Here is a 20,449-nt window from a genome sequence, read left to right as displayed (position 1 = left end):
TTGTTTATTAGATGATTTTCACATACAGTAAGATTCTCACTTGCACTGAGGGGGATTCTGTGTCTGTGTATGGGTGTAAATGTTCATGTATGTGCCTGTTCATGTGTAGGCCAGAGGTCAATGCTGGATGTCTTCTACCACTCTCTACTTTATTAAGACAGGCTCTCTCTCACTGAGCCTGAGGCACACTGGTTTGACTGGTCTGGCTGGCAAGCAATCTCAGTGGATTCATCTAACCCTGCCTAACCAGATTACGTACAGACACATGCTGCCAAACTCAGCTTCTATACACGGGTGACACAGGGATCTGAACTCAAGCTTAATCAGCAAGCACCTTACCCACTGAATAATTCCCTCAGTCCCTGAGGGAATCTTTTTTTCTAATTTTTATGTGTATGGTATTTTGCCTGCATGCTTGCCTGGTGCCCATAGAGGCCAGATGATGCTGGACTCCCTAAGACTGAAATTGTAGATAGTTGTGAGCCACCACGTGGGTGCTGGAAACCTGGGTTCACCATGAGAACAAACAGTACTCTCAACCACTCAGCCACTTCTCCAGCCCCCTTCAAAGGAGTCTTAAAAATACAACCAGACACTGGTGGCACACACCTGTAAATATCAGCAATTCAAAAGAAGCAGAGACAAGGATCAAAAGTTCACTTACATACCGAACTTACATAGGGAGACCTGTCTCAAAAAAACCAAAAGACTGAAGTTGCAGCTCAATAGTTAGATTATTTGTCTAGCAAGTTTTGTCTATGTTCAGTTCTCGTTTTAATCTCAGTTTAGTTAATTAATTAATTAAAAATGTCTGTGGAAAGAGGGTAATGAGATGACTCAGTGAGTAAAAATGTTTGCCACCCATTCTAGTTAGTTTTGTTTGACACAGTCTGGAGTCACCTGAGAAAGGGATGTCCAGATAAGACTGGCCTGTGAGTCTGTCTAAAGAGGACCGTCTTGATTGTTAATTGATATAGGTGGATCTAGCCCACTATGGACAGTACTATTTCACAGAAAGGTGTGTTGAGGTAACCTTTTTTACACTCTATGAAGGAATGCCTCTGTATTTTCTTTTTTTCTTAAAGATTTATTTATTTATTATGTATATTTATTATGTATTATATATACAGCATTCCACCTGCTTGTACACCTGCAGGCCAGAAGAGGGCACCAGATCTCATTACAGATGGTTGTGAGCCACCATGTGGTTGCTGGGAATTGAACTCAGGTCCTCTGGAAGAGTTCACAGTGCTCTTAAAATCTGAGCTATGTCTCCAGCCTTGTCTCTGTATTTTCTTTCTTCTTTCTTTCTTTCCTTTCTTTCTTTCTTTTTTTCTTCCTTCCTTCCTTCCTTTCTTTCTTTTTTAAATATGAGTACCCTGTAGCTGTCTTCATACATACCAGAGGGTATCAGTTTCCATTACAGATGGTTGTGAGCCACCATGTGGTTGCTGTGAACTCAGGACCTCTGGAAGAGCAGTCTGTGCTCTTAACCACTGAGCCATCTCTCCAGCCTTGTCTCTGTATTTTCAATGGTTAATTCTGTACCGGGAGAGAGCTAATGCTGGCAGAAAATTGGTATTGTCATTTCTATGGTACACCACCAGCCTCCTACTCAGATACTTGAAGGTCAGACAGTCTTTTCTGCCTAGAAGCAATCTAGAATTGTCATCAGGTTTGTTGCACTGATGATTGGTTGCAATAAAGAGCTGATGGCCAATGGCTGGGCAGGAAGTAGGGGGCAGAACTTGGGGGGGGGTGGAGACAGACAGAGACAGAGAGAGGTGGGGCACACTGGGAAAAGAAAGCAGATGTAGATTTGAAAGTATACGTGGAGGGAACAGACGTGAACCACAGTGGAGAGAAAGGTATAGAGCTAGCCATATAGCAAGTCATTGGCTAGATAGTCAGGTTAAGTTAGATAAGACCCAATCAGTTATGCCAGCCTGCAGGCTCTATCACTCTCCACGGCCCCAGAAGCTTACCATACTACATGCACAGAAGTGGCCACATACACACAGACAGTATGTGCACACAGGTACTGGGCTACTTCTATTCTTTAAGTGCAGTGCCATCGGGCAACCTGCCAATGCTCATGCTAGCTGAAAAGCTGCCCTAGCAAAAAGCCTAAGCTTTGAACTGTAATAAACTTCTCACGTCATTCTTTATACCGCTGGTGAGCTGGAGAAAGTCCATTATAAAGGTGGCCTTGGACTATACAAAAAGCAGTCTATGTCCATGGCACAGCTCCCTGCACAAAGGACAGACTGGGTTTGCCTGCAATTTTATACCTATTAGACCTGGGTTCCAGACACTTTCCAAAAGTTGATTTCTCTTTCCTGTTAGCAGCCTGTGCTTTCCCATCCCCAGTAGTGGAAGATAATACACTACGTCCTGAATGTATTCAAAGTAGTGAGAAGATCATGAGAAAATTTACAAGGGAGAGGAACTGTTCAGAGAACTATAACACACTACACTCTCAAATATGCCAATGTCAATTCTCATCTGAAGGGAATGGAATAAATAAAAACATTGTGTTCCCTATAATGGTTTTAAAAAACAGATAAACGACATCAATCTCCTCTCTACCAGCACAGTTGAGAGTCTACTAACACCCTGCTGAATCTTAACGTCATCTTTGGAATCTCCTGATGGCCTTGTGTTGGACTTTTTAAATGCTTAGCTACTAAATGATTTTGTTTTAATGATTTGCTGTATTTTTTTCCATAGATTTTTTTTTTGGTGGGGGGGAGGTACAGTTTCAAATTAGGAAAGCAAAAAGTACTCTTTTTTCTTTTTTTTAAGTAAGGCTTTACCATGTAGTAACTTTAGCTAGTCTAGGTAGACAGGGTTAGCTATAACTTGTGGTGGTCCTCCTAAATGTTAGGATTACATGCCTGCACCACTGCCTACCCAGTTTTGATATATCATTGACTATGGTACAGAGTTCATTGTATGTGCTAGACATTGTGTGGGTTTTGACAAGTGTCTAGAATGACCTAAATTTGAATTCATATAGTATGTTACCTTTCAGATTGGCTTTTATCTAGCAATATTCATGGTTTTAAAAAGGAAAGAAAACATGAGCCTGTCAAAGAGCAAATAAACAGTATTCTTCCATAGTTCCTGTCCCAACTTCTCTCAGTTATTGATTATAACCTATAAACTGAAATAGACTCTTTTGGTCAGTCACAGCAACAGAAAGAAACTAAAACCATGCCTGACTATATAAGCCTAACAACCTGAATTCAATACATAAAACCCACAGAAAGGTAGAAGAGAAGCAACTCTACAGAGTTGTCCCTGGCCTCATGTACCCACAGCCCCACAGTAACAATAATAAAACTTAAAAAAGAAGAAAAGGAAATTTCTGGAGAAAATACAACAGATAACATGTAAAGATATGATAATTCTAAATTAAACAATAAAAAGTTTCAAAGTATGAGCAGACATCTGATGTACAGAAATTCAACAAGCATTTCTCATTTTCTTTCATATCAAGGAACTAAGGAACTTCAAATATAGACATTGTATGCATCAAAGCCAAACAGCACTGACAAAATCTAGTGCCTAGGACAAAGTAATATACTGTTTGTTGCAGTTCTGCAGATTCAACCCAGGACATCCTGTACAAACTATGTAATGTTCTATTTCCCAGTCTTGTTTTTACTTCAGACAGTCTCATTGAGTTGACCAAGTTGATCTTGAATGTACCATGTACCAGGAAGGCTTCAGCCTCCCAAATAGCTGGGATTATAGGCCTGTTGGGAATTGGTTCTAATGCTTTGATTTAATCTGGAATCTGTGTGTCCAAACACTGAAGGTCTTTATCCCCAATTGGTTTTGATCATCAATAAAGATGCCAATGGCCAATGGGCAAAGGGAGACAGGGTGGGACCTTTAGATTTGTGTGGGCTAGGAACTGGGAAAAAAGAGACAGAGAATTGGCATGACTTGGGGAAGGATGGGATGTAGGAGGTGCAGGAGAGAAGGCCAGTCATGTGAGAATTTGGTGGCCACTGGCTACTTCCCCAATTGGGTTTGGGGTAGTAGGGGAAGGTTTAGGAGTGCCCAGCCTTTGAGGTAGCCAAGGCATTTTAAAATTAACTGGTATATGTGTGTGTGTGTACATGGCGGGGGGGGGGGATGAGTGTCTTCCATTCGAGAATCCAGATAGCTCCTGGCTAAAAGCATACAACCCACTGGGAGCCAAAGCGGTGTAGTTAAACTCACCGCTACACAGACCCATTCCAACAGGCTTGGCTTTAGTGGGTATTATAAATCAACAAACTAGTTATTGAAAGCTTGGCAAAAATCACAAAAATTGATGGCAGAGGAAAAGAGGAACACTTACACATTACTAGTGGAATTATACACTGGTGTTAGTAGATTAGGAAAACCAGTATGGAGGTTTATCAGAAAAATTAAAAACGGAACTACCATATGACCTAGTCATACTGCTGGGCATAGAACCTATACACTCTGTATCTTATTATAGATGATACTGTGGCACCATTCATAAAAGAAAGGAAATTAAACCAAATGAATGAATAGTAAACATGTGGTACTTGTATACCATGGAATTTTATTCAACTAAAAACAATGAGATTATAAAACATTCAGGAAGATGATAAATCTGGAAATTATATTAAGCAAGGTAACAGACTCAGAAGACAATGCCACATTTTCATATGCAGATCTTACATATAAGGGTGTGAGTGTAGACTTAAGCCATGAAACCAGAGAGGAGTCCAGGAAAATAGAAAAGGTGGTGATGAAAGGAGAGGATAACAGAGCACACATGACAGGAAAGTTGCACGGGATGACTGAGGGTAGAAATACTCAAGGAGGTAGGGGTAGAGGGGAGAAGGAAATGGGGAAGAAGACCAGCAAAACAAATTATGTCTGAAAATGCCATAAAGCCTAATACTTTGTATACTTAGTTTTATATTTTGAGACTGTTGCCGTAAAAATACAAAAGCAGTGGAAGTGGTACCCATGAGTTCTCGCTCCGCATGGCTCCGCTGGAGCCCCATGCTCTGGCTGTTTCTCTGCCAGCTGCTTTCATTCATATACTGTCTCCTTGGTGAGTTGCTACCACACATCATCTGACACACACATCGCATCGTTCTAACGTGGTACCATGCTAGCCCCAGGCATTCTCTAGCCTTGCACAGCTCCCAGAACTCAGATAGGTTGTCTCTCTGTCCACAGGGAACTGTGCTCACATCCCCTGTGGCCCCATTAAATTAAAGCTCTAGAAACTTCTAGTTTAACAATTAGATTTATGTGTTAAATTCTCAATCCACAATACATCCACAGAATAAATTCACTGCCAATTAATATAGAAACCGCCCACCTAGACAAGATAAAAATTGACCTAGACCACCTCCTCTGTCTTCATCTTCCTTTCCTTGATCCTCCTCCTCTTCCTCCTCCTCTTCCTCCTCCTCCTCATCTTCTCTCCTTCCTAGACTTTTTCCTGCCTACCCTTCCTTCTCATCCAATGATAGGCTTAGCCTTATCCTAGACTCACCTTGTCCTAGACACGCCTTGCGGCATGATGACATCGTCCTATAAGACTGGGTCTCTCTATATAGTCCTGGATGTCCTGGAGCTCCATATACAAACTGAGTGCTGGGATTAAAGGTGCATATGTCACCACATTCAGCTACATACTAATTTTTAAGATTAAAATTTAAAAATGGAAATATCAGGAAAGGAAGTTCTATGTAGCATTTTGGGATATCTCACCTTCCCCTCTCACTTGTGCTTTATTTTTATTGTTTTTGAGACAGAATCTCTCTATGCAACTCTGATGTCCTGGAACTAGCTGTGTAGCTTAGGCAGGCCTCAAATTCATAGAGATTCATCCACCTGCCTCTGCTTCCTGAGTGCTAGAATTAAAGGTATGTGACATCACATCCAACTCTTTTATTGTTCTTAACTCATTTGTTTTAACTTGCTATGTATTTCTGACTAGCCCTGTATTTGTTATACAACCCGGGCTTGCCTCTAACTTGCAGCAAATCTCCTGCCTCACCTTCCAAGTACTGAGATTACAGGCATTCATGGAGTCAAAAAACTCCAAATCTGGAGAGAAAATGAACTCACCTGAACATTGAAGAACTGTCGGGGCGTCACATCTGTGTATGTTCCAAAAACTAGAACGACAAGAGGGGTAGGGGAGAGCTAGGAAGCAGCAAAGCAAGGCAGAGACGACATGTATCAAGGCAGAATAGGAAAAGCTTGTCATCTGGGAGAGGAAAACAAACAAGAATTTGGCAAATCTTCTTCAGTAGGGCCAGGACAGAATGGTTTAGGAAGCAAAAGGAGCAAAGCACTGTGTGCCTGGGCACCATGACACATGTGAAAGGCAGCAGGGTTTGGCTCACCTCGGTACTGGTAAAGGTGGGTGCCTGCAATTGGACGCCGCCACAGCTTGAAGTGTTTCTTGTCCATCACCATTTCCCATGGTTCTTCTTTGTCTTTTGACTTTTCATTCCCTTCCGCTGGGCACTTTGGTTCGGGAGGGTGACTCTCAACTCCAGAACTCTGAAATATATTTGACACTTCCTCCAACCGTTTCATTTCATTAATGGACCTGAAAAGACAGAAATAAGCATGGTGTCCATAAAATGAAGTATCCAAAGACCTAGAAAAAGACAAGTGTGGTCGGAAATAGCATGCTGCATCAGTGAATAAAAACTGAATTAAGCTTGAATACTAGCACTTGTAATTAGAATTAACCAGTTACCATTTCTAAATCTATAAAATACAGAAAATAATAGTTCTTTCCTCAAGTAAGTTGTGAAAAACACTTACACAAAAGTGTTCAAGACCTGGCACATAGCCTCAAGTAACTTTAAAAAATTTTTAAAAATAATATTTATTTGGGTATTTTTATTTTTCATGCACATAATAGTATACATGAGTAGGATCCTTTATCCTGTCACTGAATTTCAAGTCCAGGAGTGAGCGGTCTTAAAGCAGGTCAGAAACTAGAATTCATGCTGTGGGCAGCAAAGTGAGACAGATAACAGGTATCAAGGAAGACCGAGAAGCTGAACATTCTTCAAATATTAACCACCAAGGTTTGTAATGATGTCCTTAGACGCTCACCTCCCTCTGTGACACAGGATCTCACCATGTAGACCAGCTGACCTTGCACTACACCTTCATCTTCTTGCCTCAGCCGTCCAAGCACTGGGATTATAGCACACTCCACTAGGTAAGACTTTCTGCTCCCCTTTTCAGTAGACTGTCTTCTTCCTGTATTATTTTTCTTTCCTGTTTTCAAATTGAAATAATCTACATAGCCTAAGATTTATCCTTTGCAGTATAATTCAGTACTTTTTAGACTACTCAAAAGTTGGGTATATACTTTCAGGCAGTTCCCTCACTCCCCATTCCTGCCAGCCACAAGTCTGTCTTTATTTCCAACATTTCAAACAAATGGAATCACAGCTGGGTATGGTGGCAAGGGAGATAGAGACAGATAGATCTTTACAAGGCCAGCCTGGTCTACATAGGGAGTTTGAAGACAGCCAGAAATACATAATGAAACCTTGTCTCAAAAAAGCAAACCAAGCAAACAAACACACAAACAAAAATGGAATTATACATATGTCCCCTTCATTAGGCTCCCCTCACCTGGCACATTTCCAAGTTTCATCCATGTTAGATTTTATTCCTTTTCATAGCTGAACAACTTTCCATCATATAACATTTTGTTTAGCAGATAACAGGCATCTGTGTTGTTTCCACTTTGGGGCTACCATGAATAATAACAGTTTCTATGTAGATGTGCTTTCACGTCCTTGGGTAGAGTCCTAAGAATGAATCTGCTAGCTCATGGTAACAATGGTAGCTTTATGCTTACTTCCCTACCAAGGGTACTAGAGATAGACGCTAAGGCTTCATACACACTAGGCAAGCACTCTTACCAGCTGAGTTACATTCCCAGCCCCTACATTTACTTTTTTGAGGAACTCTCAAGCTACTTTTCATTTGTTTGTTTTGTTTTCTGAGACAGGATTCCTCTGTGCAGCCCTCCCTGACTGTCTTGGAACTTGCTCTGTAGACCAGGCTGAACTCAGAGATCTGCCTGTCTCCCTGCTGGGATTAAAATCATGTGCCACCACCACCCAGCTTTCTTGTTTTTAAGTCACTATGCTGCCTGCTGGCCTTGAACTCCTGGGTCAAGTAATCCCTTTGCCTTAGCTTCCCAAAGGGTTACAGGTATACCCCTGCATCTGTCTCTTTAAATTGATCTTATAGGTGTGTGTGTGTGTGTGTGTGTGTGTGTGTGTGTATGTGTGTATATACAACTTTTAGGAATCTGTTTTCTCCTTCCACCCTATTCCTGAGGTAGTCCTGGGCTGGCTATCTCTCCTGAGCTTTCAGCCAAATTTCCTAACTCTGCCTCCCAGATGCCAGTAGGAATTTTGGGTCTACAGATATTGACACATCGAGCTTTTTAAAAATGTTTTGTCTGGGGATCAAGGGACCAAGTCCATGCTGTTAGAGGCCAGAATCTCTGTCCACATTTACCTTTTTAAACTCAACAATGTTTCTTTTTTTTTTTTTTTTTGAGACAAAGTGCTCACTGGCTAATCTGAAACTCTGTAAACCAGACTAGCCCTGAACTCAGATCTTTCTGCCTCTGCTTCCCGAGTGCTAGGATTAAAGGTGTGTACACCACCATGCCCAGCCTCAGTGTTTTACAGGTTTCAGAGTTCTAAAAAGTCTTATGCTTCATTCCTTAAATTTATTAAGAATTTTATTCTTTTTGATGTTGCAACTGAAATTCTGTTCATTTTCAGATTACTCATTGTTTACTGATTTGTTTAACCTGCAATCTTATCAGTGCTAACAGTTTTCAAAGTTTAATGATTTTTCAGAAATTCCTAAATATTTAAATGTCAATACAGTATTTGCTGCAGCTTAACTTCTTCCTGTCTGGTCTGGGTGCCTTTCATCTCTCTTTTCCCCTACTTCTCTGCTATAAACTATAGTAGATTGTTCAAAGGAGGGAGTGAGAGCAGTGGCTTGTTTTGTTGCTCACCTTAGAGGAAGTTTCATTCTCTCAGCATGTTGTAAGCTATTTTTAGATACCCTTTATAAATCTGAGGAATTTCCCTTCAATTCCCAATCTGTTAAGTGTGATTTTTTTAAAGGTAATATATGTGGTTACTTTTGTTCATATTTTTATCTGTGTACCACTTGAGTGCCTGGCACCCTCAGAGGCTAGAAGGTGGCACTGGACTCCCTGGAATGATGGTTGTTAGCCATCATGTGAGTGCTGGGACTTGAACCCACATCTTGTGGAAGATCAGCAGTGGTATTAACCACCAAGTCATCTCTCCAGTTCCTATGATTTTTTAAATTATGAAATGAGGTTAGAATTAGCCAAATATGCTACTAGTACTTGAGAGAGACAGGCAGACCTCTGAGTTTAAGACCTTGTCTCAGAGTGGTGGTGGTGGTGGTGGTGGTGGTGGTGGTGTGTGGGTGTGTGGTGGTGGTGTGTGTGTGTGTGTGTGTGTGTGTGTGTGTGTGTGTGTATTATATCTGTGCCGATTTCACAAAGGCCAAGATCTAGAGCAAGTTTCAAGGATTGTGAGGTGTCCAAAGTGGATGCTGAAAACTGAATACTGGACCCCTCTGTAAAGAGAGGCATAGAACATGAACCATTGAGCCATCTCTCCACACCCTTCTTTTTTCTTTAAGATAGTATCATACACCTCAGCCTAGCCATAATGTGCATCTGAGGTGAACTTAAATTTATCTTCCAGCTGGGTGGTGGTGAACATTTTTTTTTTTTTGGCTCTTTTTTTATTGGTTATTTTCTTTACTTACATTTCAAATGTTATCCCCTTTCCCAATTTCCCCTCTGGAGTCCCCCATCCCTTCTCCCCCACCCACCCACTCTCTCCCTCCCATCTCCCTGCCCTGGCTTTCCCCTATACGGGGGCATTGAGTCTTCATAGGGCCAAGGGCCTCTCCTCTCATTGATGCCCAATAAGGCTATCCTCTGCTACATATGTGGCTGGAGCCATGGGTCCCTCCATGTGTACTCTTTGGTTGGTGGTTTAGCTTCTGGGAGCTCGGGGCGGGGGGCGGGGGGGGGTCTGGCTGGTTGATAGTGTTATTCTTCCTATGGGGTTGAAAAACCCCTTCAGCTCCTTCAGTCCTTTATCTAACTCCTCCATTGGGGACCCCATTCTCAGTTCAATGGTTGGCTACGAGCACCTGCCACTGTATCTGTCAGGTTCTAGCAGAGCCTCTCAGGAGACAGCTGTATCAGGCTCCTGTCAGCATGCACTTCTTGGCATCCACAATACTGAGTGGTTTGGTGACAGTATATGGGATGAATCCCCCAGTGGAGCCATCTCCCAGCACTTGGAAGGCAGAGGCAGAGACAGCTGGATCTCTTGAGTTCAATGCCAGCCTGGTCTATAGAGTGAGTTCCTGGACAGTCAGGGCTACACAGAGAAACCTTGTCTTGAAAACAAAACAATAAAAAACATATCATAATATCTCTACTTCCAGAATATTGGGACTACAGAAAGAACTGTGCTATATCATACCTGGTTATATGGTGATGGCTGTTTGCATGTTCCCTCTACCAACTGAGCTACATCCAAACTCTGTATTTTATTCAATTAATGTAGCATATTAAATTAATTTTGTTCATGGCAGAGAATCTCTTTTGTATGCTGCTAGATTTAGTCTGTTGGTACTTCTGCCTCAAGGGCTATAAAATTCCTAAAATGTGATACTACATAGTGTGGTTATATATCACTTGGTGATCAATTCACAGGTATAAACATAGATTGGTAATAATAACCAATAAACTGGGATTACAGACATATCTATGGAGGTAAGAAGTTTTCACAAAAAAAGCACAGAGGAAATTTCTATTGTAGTTTTTCTTTGGGGAAGGAGGGTTGGTTGTTGATAGACAGGGCCTCCCTCATTCAGCTGACTTCAGACTCTTGACCCTCCCACTGCAGCATTCCAAGGGCATCCATGTCTGCTCTTATTCCTTAAATATAATATTACACTGTAGGGATAATGTTTATATGTACAGTTGTGAAAATATGTCTCTGTCCTTCCTTGCCTGCCTAAGGCACCTTCTGATTGGTTAAAATAAAAAGTCAATGGCCTATAGCAAAAGGTAGAATAGACGGTGAGACATCCAGCAGAGAAAGAAAGAGTCAGGGGCCAGGGGTAGAAGACTGGATATATGAAACTGAGGAGAGATAACCAGCCACATGGCAGAACTTAGATTAGCATATATGGGATAACTGAGTTACAAGCTAGTTGGAAACAAGACTAGCTTAAGGCCTATGCATTAATGTATAAATAAGCCTCCGTGATAGCATTCAGGAACTAGGACAGACATAGAAAAGCACAAGTTACATTATATTTAATATCGCTTATTCTTTAAACCTTTTATATCTGAAATGCATTATGTTTTTCTTAACGTGGTACTGTAAAACTAGTCAATGGCCCCAAGCTGGGGAGGTCAGAGGCCCTAGGGGAAATCATCTACTACTGTTTTGCTAAATGGTCAATATTTATGTTTATACCCACAGAGTAGTGTTCTCTCTGTCATGGTCAGAGACATGGTGGGTGACATTTAATATAGAGACTCAAAGTGCTGAGAGGAACAATCTGAGTGCTCAGCCTTCAACAAGACACCTCTATCACTAGTCTTCTCTCATCTTCCCCACCTATATGCAAAGATTTTGATGCTTCTCCACCCAGTACACAAGGGCGGCTGCTGCATTTCAAGAACCTAGTAGCCCGGGTCAGTAAACCCATTTCTCTCAGAGCAGTGACTCCTTCCTCCTTGGAGCAGTAAACCCTTCCCCATCCAGACATGCACAAGCATACGGACACACATCTTGAAAGACCCCAGTGAATGGGGAAGAGATACAGTTGCTTATTGTGTTAAAACTACAAAACTCAAGCATACTTCCTGTCCAGACTGCCTGCTCATATGCTTTGATGAGCAGTGCACATCTAGAAGAGTAAACTTTTGCCTTGCTGAGACACTTCTGTTAAAGTGGTGGTCTCTTTCTTTGCCATCCTCGACTTATTTCTAACACAAGGCTCAGGGGAGTTAAGAAATGCCGCTTTGCAACCCCATAAGGCTGGACCTCCCAGTGTAGGGGAATGTCAGGGTGGGGAAGCGGGAAGGGGTGGGTGGATGGGTGGGGGACACCCTCATAGAAGAAAGGGGAAGGGGGCTAAGATAGAGGGTTATGGATGGGAAACCGGGAAAGGGAGTGACATTTGAAATGTAAATAAAATTTAAAATTTAAAAATCGAATTAAAAAAAAAAAAAAAAGAAATGCTACTGTACTCATGAACTCACAAGAGCTGTGGTAACCTGCACAAGATCAAGCTAGGCAACATTCCAGCATGGACAGCATAGGAGCTCATGAAGCTCCACCCCTAACTGAGGAGTTACTGGCAGTTTATGCTTGCTGGAGAAAGGAGAGTCATTGTTTTCTGGAGTTGCCAGGATGTCACCACCATGTACATAGCTGGACTGGATTATGAAGGAAAAGAGAACATGAAGGTACAAGTGGTATTCTATTGAGGTTCTAGACAGAATAGGACAGTAAAGAATAGATAGATATAATCAAGATACAATGTATACATGTATGAAATTGTCAAAGAAAATACACAAAACAAAACATGGCTCGTATTTTATAATAACTTTAACTAGTAAACAGAAAAGAAAACCTGCTGGTTGAGTAGGCTACACACACATAAAAGGGTATAATTCAAAAGTGAGGCCAGTCCTGGGTGTGGCCACACATACACACACGCCTGCCTTACAGGCAGGGGGGCAATGAGAAGGATGGAGACTTTGAGGCCAGCTTGAGTTACATAGTGAAATCCTGTCTTTAAAAAAAAAGAATCCAGAGTCTGAGGGTGTAGCCTAGTAATAATATTAGTGTAGTATTTATAAGTCCTGGGTTTAATCCCCAGTGTTGTATAACAAAAGACCAAGGAAAACCACAGTTACTGACATACTAAAGTAAGAGTAACGTCTACAAAGTCAATGATAAAATTTCTTTTATTCTCACAGTATGCTTTAATAATGTATCTTTACATCTGCCTCCTTTGTTAAACTATGACTCTCTTTTAACTACAGCTCCAACCCCTAGTATCTCTATGATAAGTAGTAATAGTCAACAAATGTTTAATGAATAAACTGAATAGATAAAAATATAGCAGACATCAGTAATTCAAATTATTATACTAAAACATATTAATATACTAGACTAGAAAGCCAAAAACACACCAGGAGCAATGGCATGTGCCAGTAATCTTAACATTAAGAAAACTGAAGCAAGAGGATTATAATGATCAAGGTCATTTTAGACCAAGCCAACCAGGGCTACATAAAATACTGCTTTCTCAAAAAAAAAAAAAAAAAAAAAAAAAAGGCGGTGGAGCAGATTATTGGCATGCCAAGACTAAATTTTCAAGCAGTTTAGCAGTCCTAGTGAGGTTTGTTGTAGTCCTGGGTCTGGTACACACTAATTGTGTGATCTGAGATTCATTTTACACTCACCTGAAAAGGGAAGACACCTCTCCTTCTCCCTCTCTGTTTTTTGAGACAGGGTTTCTCTGTGTAGCTCTGGCTGTCCTGTAACTATGTAGTCCAGGCTGGCCTTGAACTCAGCAATATTCCTGCTTCTGCTTCCCTAGTGCTGGAAATAAAGGTATGTTGCCACCACCATCCAGCAAGACATCTTTTCTTGAAGGTTCCTATTACTTCTAGAATTCAAAGTTACTAGATTTTAAACTTTAGATTTAGGCATAATAAATATTTACATTGAGAGATATTTGTCATTCTGACTACCTGAAATTCCTCCCTATTTGTGGACAATCTAAATTGGTGGGTGCAAGCTCACACTCTACCTCTCCTTAATCGTAGCTAATTTAGTTAAGTTCAGAACTCCTAGGAGGGCCCAGGAGGTTTACAGATTACTCACCAGGGAGGGAGCAAGCCTTGACTATTCTCTTGGCCAGTCTGTACGCTAGCCTTCTTCTCAATACACTGAACAATCAGCTAATAAGGACTCATCTAGTTAATTCCTTTGGTTTGAGTGAGCAAAGATCATGTCAGTATTTGTTGCCAAGAAACTTGACCAGTACAAACGTTCTGATATAAATAGTTTCATCAAGCTTGGCGGTGGTGTTTGCTTTATTCCCAGCACTCAGGAGGCAGATCTCTGATTCAGAGGCCAGCTTGGTCTACACGTGTAGCCAGAGAGGTACACAGACAAACCTTGTACCCTGTCTGAAAAAAACAAATAAATGTTTTATCATTTTTGAAAGTTTTAAATTGGAAACTGCAAAACATAATTCAACACTAGCCCTGTAATGGCCTAAGAAAAGAACTATGGGCAGGGGTTTATTAAGTGGTTAGAGCAATCAAGGCCCTCTCCCCAGCTCCGAAAAAAAAAAAAAAAAAAGAACTATGGGCAGTATCTTATTAATGGTAAGCAATCAGATCTTGCAGAAGACAACAAAAGCACAATCATAGCACCAATTGCCTGGAGAACAATTCCAGGCATGACTTGGCAACAAGAGGGCCCTGCACAGAACTAATTAAAGCATACACACACACACACACACACACACACACACTCACACACACTCACACACACTCACACACTCACACACACACCCTTTGAGACAGGGTCTCTCTACAGAACCTTGGCTTGGCTGTCATGGAATCTGCAATGTTGCCCAGGCTGCCAGGCTGGCATCTATCTTTAGTAAAGCATTCAATTTATTTATTTATTTCCTTCCTTCTTCTTTTTGAAAAAGGGTTTCTCTGTCCTGTAACTCACTCTGTAGACCAGGCTGGCCTCAGAACTCAAGAAATCTGCCTGAGAGCTGTTTCCCAAGTGCTGGTATTAAAGGCATGTGCCATCACAGCCGGGCATTAGTAATGCATTCTTAAATAACAAGCACCATTCCTGAATATGACAAGAAGCAGAAATCTGTTTCCCCTAGTTAAATGTCTTACTAGCACCAAGGGCTCAGGCTGGTGATGCAGTTCATTTAATAAGAGTGCTTGTCTAGCATGCAAGTACTCTGGGCATACAAACAGGAGAATACGATGTTCAAGGTTTACCCATATAATAAGTTCAAACCCAGTACAGTGTACCCAATACACATCTACTATTGGAAAAGCACAATATAAGTGATGGAGAAGGACTTGGCCATTACTTTCCCTGAAGGATTTCAACTTCTAAATGCTAATAAGACTGACAAAGCACACAAGAGCATAAACAATATCATAAACAGCATGTGGAGAAAGGAAATACCTCTCTCCTACAGTGTCTAATCTTGTTGAGACAGGATAAGTGTCTAAATCTTCCCACCTAAGAAGACTTAATAAGAGAGAAAAGGGCAAAAGAGATTATTCCTGAAATAGTAACATCAGCTGATTAGATTATACAAGTATGAAGGAGAGACAGTTTCTGCTTTCCTTTCTCTAAAACAGTATTTGAGAGAGGCATGTACTGAAGAAACTGAAGACACACAATGAAAATAGAGTATGCATGCCAACATGGGACTCAGCCAGGGTTCTGTACTTACCACAGAATGTGATCCAGGCTTCAAAATAATTTGGTAAGGCCACCCCCAGCAAGTGGTGCAAACAACTGCTTTACCTAACCAAATCTCCTCAAATTCCACACTACTGTCCAAATTAGGGAATTGTGGCTGGGCACAGTGGAGTGTGCCTTTAATTCCAGGACTTAGGAGTCAGAGGCAGGTGGCTCTCTCTGATTTCAAGACTACACTGGTCTACATAGTGAATTCCAGGACAGCCAGAGTTACACAGTGAGAATCTGTCTCAGAATACAGCTAAATTAAAAAACAAAAACAAAAACCAACCAAATAAAAACAGGATTAGAGGTTTTTCAACTACTACTGATTTGAGACATATCTTAAAATAAGCCAGTTCCTAGCATCTGTGGGGCAGCTAGTTAATGGTAAAATGACAAAGACAAATCCAACAAACCTCAAGTCCCTCTTATGTTGTTTTGATAACCTAAGGCTTTATCTGTAAGAGACACCAAAGTGATTGTGGCCATTAAGTTCCTTTAAGTCAGACAGATTTTTCACTAGTTGGCAACACACTGAAAAGTTTGATGTATTCTAAATGCCCCCCCCACAAAAAAATAAAATAAAAAGGGAAAAGACCAATTTTCCTTGTGAAAATTTACTAGAACTAGTTTCTCATTAAATAGAATTACTCAAACTTTCAGAGCAGTAAACCTAACTTTTAAAAAAATGAGGTCAATGGAACATTTCCCCCTATATTTTCATATTTCCTAACATCCTTCCTCTTTTTTGTTTCTGTAACTCACACACACACACACACACACACACACACACACACACAGAGCTGTATTTTTCCATGGGATTTTCACCAGTCTCACAGAACACCAGCTGGCACTAGTAATAGGTAATAGTCAGCAAAATTATTTTGCTTAAGAAGCCAACTGGATAAAAATACCAGACAAGTATTCAGAGATTTGATTTTAGTACCAGATAGATGTTGAGGAGAGGGGGAGAGAACCACCACACACTTGCCCCTAAGCCTGAGGACCTGAGTTTGATCCCAGGTTCCCACATGCCAGAAGAAACAACTACAAATTGTTTTTTGACCCCCACACAAAGGGTGTAGTGTTCAAAAGCAACACTCCCCACAGGAATAAATAAATAGATGTAATTAAAAATATAAACTGAGAAAGATCTAACTTCACTTCGGCATGGTAGCTCATGCCTATAATCCCAGCACTCAAGAGGAGTGTTCCTAGTTTGAGGATAGAGTAGGTTATATGGTGACTTTCCAGCCAGCCTAGGCTATAGAGTAAGAACCTGACTATCTGTGGGGGTTGGGGGTTGGGGGTTGGGGGTTGGGGTGGGGACTAACTAAATTATTTCTATAGCTTATGCACCAATGATTGAAAATTATTTTGTGGGCTGGAGAGATGGCTCAGTGGTTAAGGCACTGACTGCTCTTCCAGAGGTCCTGAGTTCAAATCCCAGCAACCACATGGTGGCTCACAACCATTTGTAATGGGATCTGATGCCCTCTTCTGTTGTGTCTGAAAACTGCTACAGTGTATATAATAAATAAATAAATCTTTAAAATTATTTTGTAAGGTTAAATAAGATTACTTGGATTGCACTTGATAAGATGTACATTCATATATTCTTTTCTTTTGAGACATACAGTCTCTCTATGTAGTCCTGGCTTTCCTAAACCTCACTATGTAGACCAGGTCAGCCTCAAACTCAGCGATCCTCCTGCCTCTGCCTCCTGAGTGTTTGGTTAAAGACAAGGGCCACCACACCCAGCATGTAAATGTTATTAAGCACCAAAAGGCTAGAAAAGCAAAACTACAATCTTCTCACTAAATAGACTTAAAAGCATGTAAGAAAAGCACACGCTGCAGCTCCAGGTCGACTGCATCCAAGTTTTCTTTCCAACAAGAAAGTGTAATGGTATACAAAAATCCCTGCACTGGGGAGGCCAAGGCAGGAGAACTACAAGTTCAAGGTTAACCTGGGCAAATAATGGACAGTTCCTACCTCAAAAACCTGAGAGGAGAGGGAACACAAAAGACTGAACAGAAGAGAACACTAAGAACTACCAAAACAGCTTCCATGCTTTAACGTTTGCATAAACAGAACTGCCTGTGATTATGACTTTAAACTGCATTTTAAAAAGTCCTCTTTGGCTGGCAGCCATACTACCTGAACACCCTTGACAGTGTTAAAAGCCATCTTTCTTGCTAGGAAGGTAGTCCCAGTTCTTGCACAATTTGCAGCTTAGCATATGGATATTACGTAGCAAATAGGTCACAATATAAGCATTACTCTGTTCTCAGTTTTTATTTGTTTGTTTTTCAAACTTCTCTGTGTAGTTCTGAAACTCTGTAGACCAGGCTGGCCTTGAACTTCTATGGTCAGCTCTGCTCTCATTTTTAAGGTAAGATCAAAACCAAGAAATGTAAAACAGGTTCTCTCCCTGTTTAAGAAATATCTAGGGGTTGGGGATTTAGCTCAGTGGTAGAGCGCTTGCCTAGCAAGCGCAAGGCCCTGGGTCCGGTCCCCAGCTCCGAAAAAATAGAAAAAAAAAATATCTAGAAGAAACTGGCCTTGGTTCCTGAAATCACGGTTTAGAATGAGGTGTATGAGCTGGAAGGGTAAGGAGCACAATTTGATACTGTTTAAAAGGAATATAGAAAAGTTGTAAAAGCATTTTCCTTCTAAGATTATTTAAAATTTATAAAATCTCAGAACTATAGGTTAACAAAAATAACAATGCCAATGGGCTTTTCCACAGATAAAGCCCAATGGTACAGTATTCTAAGAGTTCTAAAGCAGCAAAAAATCTAACCTGTAAAAAATTCTTACAGGTTAGAATGTTCGGGCCACTGTTTTGTGTAAACAGACAAAATCCCTCCCAGCTTCTTGAATGTGCCAAGATACAAGTCACAATGACAGTGGGTTGTCCGCGCAAAGCCTGAGTCCCATCTGGATCGCAGTCATTTTATAAATGGCATGCTACATCACACACACATACACACACACACGCCCTTGGGCTTATTTTAAACCCTGTTTTGAATTTGCACTTTTCTGGGTATACGGATTACCCGAAAAATGATAACCTGTATACCTCAAACATCTAATTTGTTTTTGGAATATTTTCTTTAGTGTCATACTACCCATTCGAAATATCTCTTGTGATTCTTATTTTTAACCTGACAAATGGATTTAACAGGCAAGGGGGCAATAACGTGGGTTGCTAAAATGGGTTCAATCTATTGCAGCGTCACTCAAAAGACCACTGGGCAAACGGGGCACTGACAACAGGTCAGGCCCCAAGGTGCCCACCAACCACTCGCCCAGGCCCACCCCTCTCCACCGAACAGGGACGCCACTGCAGTCAAGAGGCTCACCTCTGCAACTCCTCCTCCTGGATCCTCTCCTCGTCCCATACGAAAACACCGGAGAGCGCCGCCATCAAGGCAGAGGCATGACCGGGACGGCCGCGCAGCCGGCGCCAGAAGCGTCCGAGTAGGGCGCAGCGCGAGCTCTCGGAATACAGGCGGCCGTAGAGCTGCGCGATCTGCTGCGCTCGCCGCACGCGCAGGCCCGTCACGAAGCGGCACTGATTGGCCAGCGCGGCCAGAAGGCCCCCGCCCCGCGCGCCCGTCAGCCAGGCGGCCAGGGTGGCCGGCGGCCTCCTCGGGAACATGTCGGCCTTTGTGGATTCCCGCGCCTGCCGCTAGGCCAAGGAGTAGAAGTGCTAGAGGGAGGCGGGCCGGGCCGGGCCGTCCACGTTGTCCCCTTAACTGGTTGACCCCGAGCCCACCTCACGCTCCAGAAGCCAGGAGCCGCCCCTCATGCCTCTCTGCAGAAGCTGCTGAGGTAGAGTGGATTCTGAGGAGAGCGCCTCTGCACGAGGCCTTCTTGGTCCTGGCGGCCCGCTCGTCAGTGGATACGGCGGAAGCTCGCGGGACCCCCGCGTCCCGTGCGCGGGAAGCAGAGCGGTGGACGTCCCGGGCCGCAGCAGGAGAGGTCCCGTGTGCCTGTGTCCGCCTCTCGCGCCGAGGGCGCGCAACCTAACCTGTTTGTTCCGTCCGCACTCTGATTGGACGCAGCCCAGAACCCTTGGCGCTCATTGGCTAAGACAAAGTGCTCATCCGCCCTTGCTGCGGGCTGCCTGTTAGCATGCTAGGTAGCGTAACGCGCGGGCCTGTCAAGGGCGCCTAGAGAGTGACCCTCGGACCCCTGCGCTGCAGCCATTTAGGGACGTCCCACCCCGTCCGGCGAAGAGGCACGGTCAGGTGTGGTGTTCTGTTGTGCAGAGAGGCCCGGCCTGTTTTGCTGTTCTCTACACTCCAGGGAGGGGCGTGTTTGTGCTGGGTGGAGGGCGGTGCACACCTTGCGTGAACCCCGCACCTATCTCAGGCCAGGGTTCAACTACCGGGGACCTTCCTTGGCCCCCTTGCCGGGATTCCCCGAGCCCTCCTGAGTATCTGCAGCAGGGACACCGTTCTGCCTTCCGGCTCCGAGAGAGGACCGGTGTCTTCCTTAGGGCCAAGGAACACCTTGCAAAGAACTCCACAAGGGTGGGTGACCCGTTGCAATCTGAAAATGTGTTAGGCCTGAGCAGTCTCCTTTTGACTCGAAGGAGGCAACAGGATAGGAGAGTAAACAGGTTTCCCAAACCTATCTTGCCACGTGTAACCTAATGGTTGCAAAATGGAGTCTCAGGATAAATCACTATTTCAAACCAGGGCCTGGTGGCTCAGACCTGTAATCCCAGCACTCCAGAGACTGAGACAGGAGCAGTGCTTGCTTCGAGGCCGAGGCCAGTCTG

General features: G+C 42.7%; 1 protein-coding gene across 1 annotated transcript in view; it reads right to left on the bottom strand.

Moving 5' to 3' along the window:
• Nucleotides 1–19,684, bottom strand: part of Stard7 (StAR related lipid transfer domain containing 7) — a 29,003-nt gene extending 9,319 nt beyond the window's left edge. The window contains exons 1-3 of the mRNA XM_032904154.1: nt 19,023–19,684; nt 6,396–6,604; nt 6,115–6,164 (exon numbers count right to left, since the gene is read on the bottom strand). Of these exons, the coding sequence (XP_032760045.1) occupies nt 6,115–6,164; nt 6,396–6,604; nt 19,023–19,321 (558 nt within the window). The 5' untranslated portion in view covers nt 19,322–19,684. The remainder of the gene's footprint in view (nt 1–6,114; nt 6,165–6,395; nt 6,605–19,022) is intronic.
• Between the last annotated feature and the right edge of the window lie 765 nt (nt 19,685–20,449).

The sequence above is a fragment of the Rattus rattus genome, chromosome 5, assembly GCF_011064425.1.
Source record: "Rattus rattus isolate New Zealand chromosome 5, Rrattus_CSIRO_v1, whole genome shotgun sequence".
Lineage (NCBI taxonomy): Eukaryota > Metazoa > Chordata > Mammalia > Rodentia > Muridae > Rattus > Rattus rattus.
The sequence above is the reverse complement of the archived record's forward strand: the minus strand, read 5'-3'. Positions and strand labels throughout refer to the sequence as shown.